General features: G+C 40.4%; 1 protein-coding gene across 1 annotated transcript; it reads left to right on the top strand.

The window, feature by feature from the left end:
- Window positions 1-566: 566 nt before the first annotated feature.
- Window positions 567-1505, top strand: LOC129641930 (olfactory receptor 10H3-like). The gene has a single exon (XM_055566504.1). It carries the CDS (start codon window positions 657-659, stop codon window positions 1503-1505), a length of 849 nt encoding a protein of 282 aa, XP_055422479.1. The 5' UTR covers window positions 567-656.
- The last annotated feature ends 10504 nt before the right edge of the window (window positions 1506-12009 follow it).

Genomic DNA, 12009 nt, shown 5'->3' with positions numbered 1-12009 from the left:
TCAATAAAGGCCAAAGTCTCTCAAAAAAATTTTAGAACCTCAACATCCAAATATATGTGTTTTAGAATAGGCACAATATTGAAGAAAATATGACCTTCATTGTCTGTGTCTGCTTTATCTGTGTCTTGCTTTATCGTTATCATAAAGATGAATGGCAGGAATTACTATGATTTACTCCATCTTACTGATGAAGATTTTGAGGCCCAGACAAGTTTAAAAAACAGTTACATAGTATGAAGTGAAAGTGTTAGTGGCTCAGTCCTGTTCGACCCTTTGTGACCCCATGGACTGTAGCCAGGCTCCCCTGTCCATGGAATTCTACATTCAAGAATACTAGAGTGGGTTGCCAATCCCTTCTACAGGGGATCTCCCCAACCAGGGATGGAAACTGGGTCTTCCACATTGCAGCTAGATTCTTTACCATCTGAGCCACCAGGGAAGCTCAGGAAGTTATGTAGTATAGAGCTCTTCAATTCTCCATTAATCTATGGAAAAACCTCTGTTGTAACCACTGTGCCTTCATCTTGCTTCTGATCTCCCCAGATGCAGCATCCTCATCTGGTCAGAACTACAGCACAGTGTCTGAATTCATCCTCATCGGCTTCTCCAACTTCCCTCAGCAGCTCCTGCCCACCTTCTTCCTGCTGTACCTGCTGATGTACCTGTTCACACTGCTGGGGAACCTGCTCATCATGGGCACCATCTGGAGGGAGCACAGCCTCCACACCCCCATGTACCTCTTCCTGTGCGCCCTCTCCATCTCCGAGATCCTGTTCACTGTTGCGGTCACCCCTCGAATGTTGGTGGACATGCTCTCCACCCACCGCTCCATCACCTTTGTGGCCTGTGCCAGCCAGATGTTCTTCTCCTTTACATTTGGCTTCACCCACTCCTTCCTGCTCATGATCATGGGCTACGACCGCTATGTGGCCATCTGCCACCCCCTGCGCTACAACGTGCTCATGAGCACTCGTGACTGTGCCCGTCTGGTGTCCTGGTGCTGGACTGGTGGCTCAGTCATGGGGATGATGTTGACATTGATAATTTTTCACCTCACCTTCTGTGGGTCTAATGTGATTCACCATTTTCTCTGTCACGTGTTTGCCCTCTTGAAGTTGGCCTGTGGGGAGGAGACAGCCACTGTCTCCATGGCTGTGATTCTGCTTTGCGTCACGGCCCTGATGGGGTGCTTATTCCTCATTTTCCTCTCCTATGTCTTCATCGTGGCTGCCATCCTGAGGATCCCCTCCACTGAGGGCCGGCACAAGACCTTCTCCACCTGTGTCTCCCACCTCACCATAGTGGTCGTGCACTACGGTTTTGCCTCCATCATCTACCTCAAGCCCAAAGGCGCCCATTCCATGGACAGTAACACGCTCATGGCCACCACCTACACAGTCTTCACCCCCTTTCTTAGCCCCATCATTTTCAGCCTCAGGAATAAGGAGCTGAAGAATGCCATACAGAGAAGCTTCCGCAGAACCTTCTGTCCCTTAAGTTCCTGATGGCTAGTTAGGTGGTATGGAAGTGTGACAGAAGGCTTGGGCTTAATAATGTCTGTCTCCATAGAACTCTTGCAATGATTCAGGTCTGTAGAGTATCCATACTCCAATGCAATTTCATGTATACTGTTTGTTCTCTGATAGTTCCCTCTCTTCCATAAGTTCTATCATCATAATCTTTAACTTGTGTGCAGTGAGAGGAACTTCATCCCATTATCTATGCCTAAGAATATCTTATCTTTCTATAGGCAGGTGGGGGCCACCAGAAGAATGAGTGAGGACCCTGACATATGTGGTTCTTCTTGAATAGACAGCAAGGAGAAGATTTTATTCCCCTGTCCTCAAAGATAAGAATAAACAAAATAACCTAAAGATAGTCATAAATGCCATCAGAATTGAGTCCTTTTATGCATAAAGTACTGTGCCTAGTGCTTTATTATTATTGACATGTTAATTATTACACATGTACAATGGAAAATAAAGCAATTGTCAGAGAATATGGCTTACTGTTTACAGTTTCTCACTTGGTTTTGGAGTTATAGACAGAAAAGGAAGTCTTTCTGTTGAGCTGAACTGAGTGAACTATGGAAGAAATTCCAAGTAGAGAGCAACTGTGAGAGTGAGAGTGAGGGAGAGACAAAGAGAGAGGGAGAGACAAAGCAGGCGAGTAGTATTTGAGCTCATTAGATCTGATCATTCAATTGATTAAAGCATATATGGGGCAAAATCTGGGCAAGATGAGAGGAACAGAAGGAGGTTGCTAATAGAGCAATCTGCATATGAAGAAAGGGAAGAAAGGAAAGAGGCTGGAGGGAGCAAGGGAGAGACAGAGAAACAATGGGAGGGGAGAGAAAAGGAAGAGGGATGGGTGCTTAGCTAAGAACATGGACATATTAAAGGGTGTTATTATCCAACATCTTATGGAAATCTCTTTTTATTTTTCCCACACGTGTGGTGGTTCAGTTGCTAAATCATGTCCGACTCTTGTGACCCCATGGATTGTAGCCTGCCGGGCTCCTCTATCCTCTGCCCATGGGATTCTCCAGGCAAGAATACCGGAGCAGGTTACCATTTTCTTCTCCAGGGGATCTTCCTTTCCCACACATAATTTTCAGTAAAACATCAATTTTTACTACTGTATTATACTTGCACCTCTTTGAGAAGTGTGTTAAAAGATAGAATGCTGTCTCAAGATTATACTGAGAGGTCAGAGGCCAAAGATGGGTACCTTCAGTATGCAGATGGGAAATGTTGGTGGAAGTCACACAAATGTGAATGGAGGGAATCATGAGGCACTTTATGTCTATCTGAGTCCCTCACTGGTGTTTGGGAATATATATCACTGAGGACCAAGAAAGGGAACCTGATGTGGGATGTCAGTTGTTAACTCAAAGATAAGGCCAAATATTTGGGTTGAGGCAGAAGATCTTTTATAAAAGATAAACCTTTTATAAAAGGATAAACCCACAGCCACCAGTCATGTCATTGGCGTACAAAAGACACTCTAATCAGAAGGTCAGGAACCAAAGACAACACCAAAAGACCAAATCAGTCAGTCAGTTACTTCAGTCCCTCAGTCCTGTCTGATTCTTTGTGACACCATGGGCTGCAGCACGCCAGGCTTCCCAGTCCATCACAAATTCTCAGAGTTTGCTCAAACTCATTGAGTCAATGATGCCATCCAACCATCTCATCCTCTGTTGTCCCCTTCTCCTGCCTTCAATCTTGCGCATCATCAGGGTCTTTTCTAGTGAGTCGGTTCTTTGCATCAGGTAGCCAAAGTATTGGAGTTTCAACTTCAGCATCAGTCCTTCCAATGGATATTCAGGACTGATTTCCTTTAGGATAGACTGGTTGGATCTCCTTGCTGCCCAAGAGACACTCAAGAGTCTTCTCCAACACTACAGTTCAAAAGCATCAATTCCTCAGCACTCAGATTTCTTTATAGTCCAACTCTCACAGCCGTACATGACTACTGGAAAAACCATAGCTTTGACTAAACGGACCTTTGCTGGTAAAGTAATGTCTCTGCTTTTTAATTTGCTGTCTAGGTTGATCATAGCTTTCCTTCCAAGAAGCAAGCATCTTTTAGTTTCATGGCTGCAGTCACCGTTTGCAGTGATTTTGGAGCCCAAGAAAGTAAAGTCTCTCACTGTTTCCATTGTTTCCCCATCTATTTGCCATGAAGTGATGGGACTGGATGCCATGATCTTAGTTTTCTGAATGTTGAGTTTTAAGTCAACTTTTTTACTCTCCTCTTTCACTTTCATCAAGAGATTCTTTAGTTCTTCTTTGCTTTCTGCCATATAGTTATGTTTTATGACATCATTGGGAGACCTATGTGGATATCACACTCTCTGGTTTGAACTACCAGGACTATGGGAATAGAGTAGAATTTGATTGGGATAAGAGGTAACTTTTGGCCAATTTGGCCAGAAGACATATGTTACACAAGGCAAATGACTCTCCAAGACCCAGCTCCAAATGAGCTTTTTATTCTGAAAAGCCACCCAGCTGTCCTCTCCTGAAGACACAGTCCTACAATCTCACTCTTGGCTCCTCCAGCTTCTGCCTTCCCTCTGACCCTACCTTGACCCCAGTGGATTGAGGACATCTGTCTCCAGCCCTGTCTTCCCCCAAAATTGGGAGCTCCTCAGCCCTCATCAGGGGCTCATGCCTCTCTGGGAGAGGAGAGACTCATGACCTTTGTGTATGTGGATAATGAGAGGAAGAAGTAGACGCTACAAGCTCCCAAAGGCCCCTTGAAGTCTCTCTCCGAATCCCCAAACCCTGAGGACAAAGCTTCTAGGTTGGCTTCCTGGGGAGCAGCCTGCTGGAAATCCACAGCAGGGATAAAGCACACAGGATCACTTCCAGGAGCCTGAGGTGTGACTCCACCCCTGCTTGTGGGCACCACTGAGAGCATCAGGCAGGAGAGCATCATCAACCCTTCCCTGCTGGCTGCTTCATGGAAGAGGCAGGCCAGGCTGAGGGCAATCAGAAGGAACAGGGTAGGAAAGTAGAATCAGACAGTTGTGGGTAGCTCTGGCCAGCCTAGGGATGGAGTCAGGGCTGGGGAGAAGGTCCAAAAGAGAGGCTTTCATTCCCAAGAGGCTGCTGGGGCACTTCTCTGTTTACCCATTCTGAATCATTGGTTCTCACCCAGCCTAGGTTCGCTTTGCTGCTCCTAGGTCAGCAGTTCTTAACCTGGGGTGGTTCTGTCCTACGGTTGACATTGGACATGTTCAGAGATAGCTTGGTTGTCATGATCTTGGAATGGAGGGATGCTACAGATACCTGGTGTCTTGATGCCTGGGATGCTGTTACATACCGAGCAAATGTAATAGTCTGGCACTCCTGTTCCAACTGATGAACCATTTTCGATCAATTATTATTAACTGAAGTTCATAGTTTACCTTAGAAGTCTCTCTTTGTGTTGTAACTTCTATGAATTTTAACAAATTTGTTATGATATGGTATGAATTTGCTGGTGTACAGAGCATGTTATATTTTAATTTTCATCATTCTACATTCCAACCAGCAGTGCAGGAGGATTCTCCTCTTCCCATTGCCCAATCACCATGTCATTTTCCAATTTGGGAAATTGAATATGTACATGTGAATATGTACACAGTGAAATTCCATTGCTTCCATTCATTCCCCCCAGTCCCTTCTTCGAGCATCTTTTCATTTGCCTGAGTAACTCCTGTGATTTCTCTTTTCATATCTTTTGCTCACACCTATATCAAAGTACCTACTTCTTCTTTATTCTTCTTGAGAGTGTTACCTATTTTAGACAATGCAGATGATCTTGTACCAATTTTCCATCTGCTTCTTAACTTTATTCAGGATATCTTTTGTGGAACTAAAATTCAAAATGCTGATGTTTTCATGTCACCTTTAGGTTTGTGCTTTAGAAGTTTTGTTTAGGAAGTCCTTCTCCACTCACAGCTTGATCAACAAAGTAGTTCTCATACACTCCCTCCCATTAACTTTATGGTTTATATTGCATATATATGTCTTGAATCCATCTGGATTCCACCTTGTATGTGGTCTTGGGTAGAAATTCAGATGAATTTTGCTTCATAAAAAAATCAGTCTTCCCACCAGAAACTAGTAAACAATGCATCTTTTCCTTTGTATGTGTTGCCATATCTATCATATATTAGATTTTTTTTATAATGATGGGGTATTTTCTGAGATATCCATTCCATTTACCAGTGTCTTTTTCTATTCTTGGTTCACACTGTTAAAAATGACTGTGACTCTATAATGTGTCACAATATCTGGGAAGACATACAATATTTCTCCTGTTTGCTTCAATTTATAAGATGTATAGTTTCACTCTGACTTTATTTTTAGAAGAAGGTTAGTATAATTATTAAATTTATAATCCATTCATGGAGTAGTTAATGCAATTGTGCTGACCGGATAATTTAGGGAAGAAGAGATATTATTACCATATTAGGTCATCCCATTCAAGAGTATGTACGATTTTACATGTATTCCAGTCATCCTCTACATGTTTGTTATAGAGTAAAATATTTGTCTCAGGAGGTATTGCATGTCTTTGGTTAAATCTTAGATATTTTGTATAAGAGCTTTTCAAAATGTCATATGAGGACCCATGGGGTTCCAGGGACCATTTCTAGAGGGCCATCAGATCCTTATTTTCCCAGCTCAGGTCAGGATGTATTTTTGTCATATGCTTCATTGCCACAGATGAAGTTAAGCATCAAACACCAGAATCTAGTTGTATTGCAGTCTGCCAGAAATAGAACATATTTGAGAAAATCTGAAACTAGACCACTATTCTCACTAGTTTTTGAAAATGCAGCTGCTTTCCTAAAAGTGTTGCTATATTAAAATGCAATGGGTTTATTATTGTTCTTTTAAATGTGCAAATACTAAATATTTTCAATCCTTCTCAGATTCAATTCCTACAATGGTGAAGATCAGTAGTGATAACTCACCCAAAGAAAAGACCTTTTGCAAGCACAATAATTTTTGTTTCAAGGATCCTGAGAACAAGATGTTTAGGGCTTTTTGTTTGTTTGTTTGTTTGTTTTTAATTTTATTTTATTTTTAAACTTTACATAATTGTATTAGTTTTGCCAAATATCAAAATGAATCTGCCACAGGTATACATGTGTTCCCCATCCTGAACCCTTCTCCCTCCTCCCTCCCCATTCCATCCCTCTGGGTCGTCCCAGTGCACCAGCCCCAAGCATCCAGTATCGTGCATCGAACCTGGACTGGCAACTCATTTCATACATGATATTTTACATGTTTCAATGCCATTCTCCCAAATCTTCCCACCCTCTCCCTCTCTCACAGAGTCCATAAGACTGTTCTATACATCAGTGTCTCTTTTGCTGTCTCATACACAGGGTTATTGCTACCATCTTTCTAAATTCCATATATATGCGTTAGTATACTGTATTGGTGTTTTTCTTTCTGGCTTACTTCACTCTGTATAATAGGCTCCAGTTTCATCCACCTCATTAGAACCAATTCAAATGTATTCTTTTTAATGGCTGACAACTAATCTCGAGAATATACAAGCAACTCCTACAGCTCAACTCCAGAAAAATAAATGACCCAATCAAAAAATGGGCCAAAGACCTAAATAGACATTTCTCCAAAGAAGACATACAGATGGCTAACAAACACATGAAAAGATGCTCCACATCACTCATTATCAGAGAAATGCAAATCAAAACCACTATGAGGTACCATTTCACACCAGTCAGAATGGCTGCGATCCAAAAGTCTACAAGTAATAAATGCTGGAGAGGGTGTGGAGAAAAGGGAACCCTCTTACACTGTTGGTGGGAATGCAAACTAGTACAGCCACTATGGAGAACAGTGTGGAGATTCCTTAGAAAACTGGAAATAGAACTGCCTTATGACACAGCAATCCCACTGCTGGGCATACACACTGAGGAAACCAGAAGGGAAAGAGACACGTGTACCCCAGTGTTCATCGCAGCACTGTTTATAATAGCCAGGACATGGAAGCAACCTAGATGTCCATCAGCAGATGAATGGATAAGAAAGCAGTGGTACATATACACAATGGAGTATTACTCAGCCATTAAAAAGAATACATTTGTTTAGGGCTTTTCTTTATAGTCTGTGTCACTGCTGCCAGTCTTACGTTCAGTTCAGTTCAGTCATTCAGTCTTTCCAACTCTTTGCAACCCCATGGACTGCAGCCAGGCTTCCCTGTCCATCACCAAATCCTGAAGCTTGCTCAAACTCATGCCCATCGAGTCAGTGATACCATTCAACCATCTCATCCTCTGTCATCTCCTTCTCTTCCTGCCTTCAATCTTGCCCAGCATCAGGGTCTTTCCAAAGAGTCAGTTCTTTGCATCAGGTGGCCAATGTATTGGAGTTTGAGCTTCAACATCAATCTTTCCAATGAATATTCAGGACTGATTTCCTCTGGATTGACTGGTTTGATCTCCTTGCAGTCCAAGGGACGTTCAAGAGTCTTCTCCAACACCACAGTTCAAAAATATCAATTCTTTGGCACTCAGCTTTCTTTATAGTCCAATTCTCACATCCATACATGACTACTGGAAAAACCATAGTTTTGACCGAATGAACCTTTGACAAAATAATGTATCTTCTTTTTAATATGCTGTTTAGGTTTCTCACAGCTTTTCCTCTAAGGAGCAAGCATCTTTTAATTTCATGGCTGCAATCACCATCTGCAGTGATTTTTGAGCCTAAGAAAATAAAGTCTCTCACTGTTTCCATTGTTTCCCCATCTATTTGTCATGAAGTGATGGGACCGGATGCCATGATCTTCGTTTTCTGAATGTTGAGCTTTAAGCCAACTTTTTCACTCTCCTCTTTCACTTTCATCAAGAGGCTCTTTAGTTCCTCTTCACTTTCTGCCATAAAGGTGGGGTCATCTGCATACCTGAGGTTATTGATATTTCTCCCAGCAATCTTGATTCCAGCTTGTGCCTCATCCAGCCTGACATTTCATATGATGTACTCCGCATATAAGTTAAATAAGCAGGGTGACAATACACAGCCTTGACATAATCCTTTCCCAATTTGGAACCAGTCTGTTGTTCCATGTCCAGTTCTAATTGTTGCTTCTTGACTTGCATACAGGTTTCTCAGAAGGCAGGTAAGGTGTTCTGTTATTCCCATCTCTTTAAGAATTTTCCACAGTTTGTTGTCATCTACATGGTCAAAGGCTTTGGTATAGTAAATAAAGCAGAAGTAGATATTTTTCTGGTATTCTCTTGCTTTTTCAATGATCCAGCAGATGTTGGCAATTTGATTTCTGATTCCTCTGCCTTTTCTAAATTCAACTTGAACATCTGGAAGTTCACAGTTCACGTACTGTTGAAGCCTGGCTTGGAGAATTTTGAGCATTACTTTTCTAGTGTGTGAGATGAGTGCAATTGTGTGGTGGTTTGAACATTCTTTGGCATTGCCTTTCTTTGAGATTGGAATGAAAACTGACCTTTTCCAGTCCTGTGGCCACTGCTGAGTTTTCCAAATTTACTGGCAAATTGAGTGCAGCACTTTCACAGCATCATCTTTTAGGATTCAAAATAACTCAATTGGAATTCCATCATCTCCACTAGCTTTGTTCGTAGTGATGCTCCCTAAGGCCCACTTGACTTTGCGTTCCAGGATGTCTGGCTCTGGGTGAGTGATCACATCGTGGTTATCTGGGTCATGAAGATCTTTTTTGTAGAGTTCTGTGTATTCTTGCCACCTCTTCTTAATATCTTCTGCTCCTGTTAGTTCCATACCATTTCTGTCCTTTATTGAGCCCATCTTTGCATGAAACGTTCCCTTGGTTTCTTTAATTTTCTTGAAGAGATCTCTAGTCTTTCCCATTGTATTGTTTTCCTCTATTTCTTTGCATTGATCACTGCAGTAGACTTTTTTTAAATAAATTATTCAGCTGCATTTTATTTTATTTTTTACTTTTCCATATTGTATTGGTTTTGCCATACATCAACATGAATCTGCCACGGGTGTACACGTGAGGTAGACTTTCTTATCTCTCCTTGCTATTCTTTGGAACTCTGCATTCATATGGGTACCTTTCCTTTTCTCCTTTGCCTTTAGCATCTCTTCTTTTCTCAGCTATTTGTAAGGCCTCCTCAGACAAAAATTTTGACTTTTTGCATTTCTTTTTCTTGGGGATGGTCTTGATCACTGCCCCCTGTACCATGTCATGAAACTCCATCCATAGTTCTTCAGGCACTTTGTCTATCAGATCTAATCCCTTGAATCTATTTGTCACTTCCACTGTATAATTGTAACAGATTTGATTTAGGTTAGATCCAAATGGTCTACTGGTTTTCACTACTTTCTTCAAGTCTGAATTTTGCAATAAGGAGTTCATGATCTGAACCACAGTTAGCTCCCAGTCTTGTATTTTCTCCATCTCTGGCTGAAAAGAATATAATCAATCTTATTTCAGTATTGACCATCGGGTGATGTCCATTTGTAGAGTCATCTCTTGTGTTGTTGAAAGAGGGTGTTTGCTATGACCAGTCTATTCTCTTGGCAAAGCCCTATTAGCCTTTGCCCTGTCTTATCCTACTTAACTTAAATTATATGTATTAAATGATAATCACTGGTGTAATACTATGAGAAATACTATCTTTCTTTGTTGTCGATCTTGCCTTCTGAAACTTTGTGCTTCTTTTGTTCTAATAAACTTCATTTTCATTCTTTCAACTTCTCTGTGTGCATAATCATGAATTCCCTTCCAACCTTGCATGCCTTCTCTCTTTTCCTTTCCTTAGTGCACTGCTCAAGGCTTTCAGTTCCATGTTCAAGGACAGCAGAGACAGTAAGTAACCTTGGATTCTTGCTCCTAAAATAATGCACCTAAAGTTCCCCATTAGTAATCTATTTGCTAGTTTTGTAGCATATATTCTGTTTTAAGGTGCTTTTGTACTGGAATGCAGTTGAATTTCACAGTGTTACACGAGTTTCTGGTGTCCAGCATAGTGACCCAGTAATTTTACAGATTGCATTCTGTTAAACGTTATTATAAGACAATGGCTATAATTTCCTATGCTATACAATATTTCTTTGTTGCTTATCTATTTATACACAGAAGTTGGTAACTCTCAATCCCCTACCCTTAGTTTTTCCCTCACCTCTTCCCTCACCACTTTGGTACTCACTAGTTTGTTTTCTGTACCTGTGAGTCTGTCTCTGTTTTACATATACATTTGTGTGTATTAGTCTTTAGATTACAGTTATAAGTGATATCACAAAATATTTGCATTTCTCTTTCTTATTTCACAAGCATAATATTGTCTGGATCTGCCCAGCTGTTGCAAGCGGCAGAATTCCATTCTTTTTATGGCTGAATAATATTCCATTACATATATTATTTATATTAATAATATTATTAATCTTCTTAAGCCATTCATCTATCTGCTGTTTGGGCACTTGGGATACTCCAAATCATGGCTCTTGTAAATTGTCCTGCTATGAACACTGAGGTGCATGTATATTTTCACATAAGTGTTTTCATTTCTTCCAAATGTATAACCAGGAGTGGAATTGCTGAATGATATGGTAGTTCTCTTTTTAGTTTTTTTTTTTTTAGAAACCTCTATACTGTTTTTCATAGTGGCTGCACCAATTTGCATTGCCACGAACAATGTACAAGGGTTCCTTTTTCTTCACATCATCTCAAATATTTGTTATTTCTAGACTTTATTGATAGCCCTTCTGACAGATGTGCGATGATAGCTCTTTTTATTGTTTGCATTTCTCTAATAATTAGCAAGGCTGAACATCTTTTCCTGTTCCTGTTAGCCAACTGTATGTCTTCTTTGGAAACCTGATGACTCAGATCTTCTACCTATTTTTTGATTAGGTTGTTTTTTGATATTGAGATGTATGATTATGTTTTCAATATTAACCCTTTTCAGCCATATTTTCTTCCATTCTGTAGGCTGTTTTCTTGTTTTGTCCATGTTTCCCTTGCTGTGCAAAAGCTTTTAAAGTTAATTAGCTTCCATTCACTTATTTCTGCTTTTTCTTTTGGTTTAGGAGACAAAAATATTGCTATAATTTATGTCAAACATGTTCTGCCCATGTTTTCTCCCAGGAATTTCGTGGGAGATGTAAAGACATTTACGTCTTTAATCCATTTCAGTTTATTTTTTAATATGTTGTGAGAAAATGTTCTAATTTCATTGTTTTACATCTAGTTCAGTTTTTCCAGCAACACTTATTGAAGAGACTATCTTTTCTCCAATTTATATTCTGGTCTATTTTGTCATAGATTAAATGAACATAGGTGTGTGGGTTTATTTATGATCTCTCCATTCGGTTCCATTGATTGTATGTGTCTGTTTTGTGCCAGTACTTAAAGTGTATATTCTTTACCTAGCTAAGAAAATCCCTTTCCGTAACATGTTGTGGAGGCTTTTTAAAATCATAACTGATTGTGTGTGTATATATAAATATATATGTGTATATATATATATATATA

Source organism: Bubalus kerabau, chromosome 1, assembly GCF_029407905.1.
Source record: "Bubalus kerabau isolate K-KA32 ecotype Philippines breed swamp buffalo chromosome 1, PCC_UOA_SB_1v2, whole genome shotgun sequence".
Taxonomy (NCBI): Eukaryota; Metazoa; Chordata; class Mammalia; order Artiodactyla; family Bovidae; genus Bubalus; species Bubalus kerabau.
This window is presented reverse-complemented; position numbering and strand designations above follow the sequence as displayed.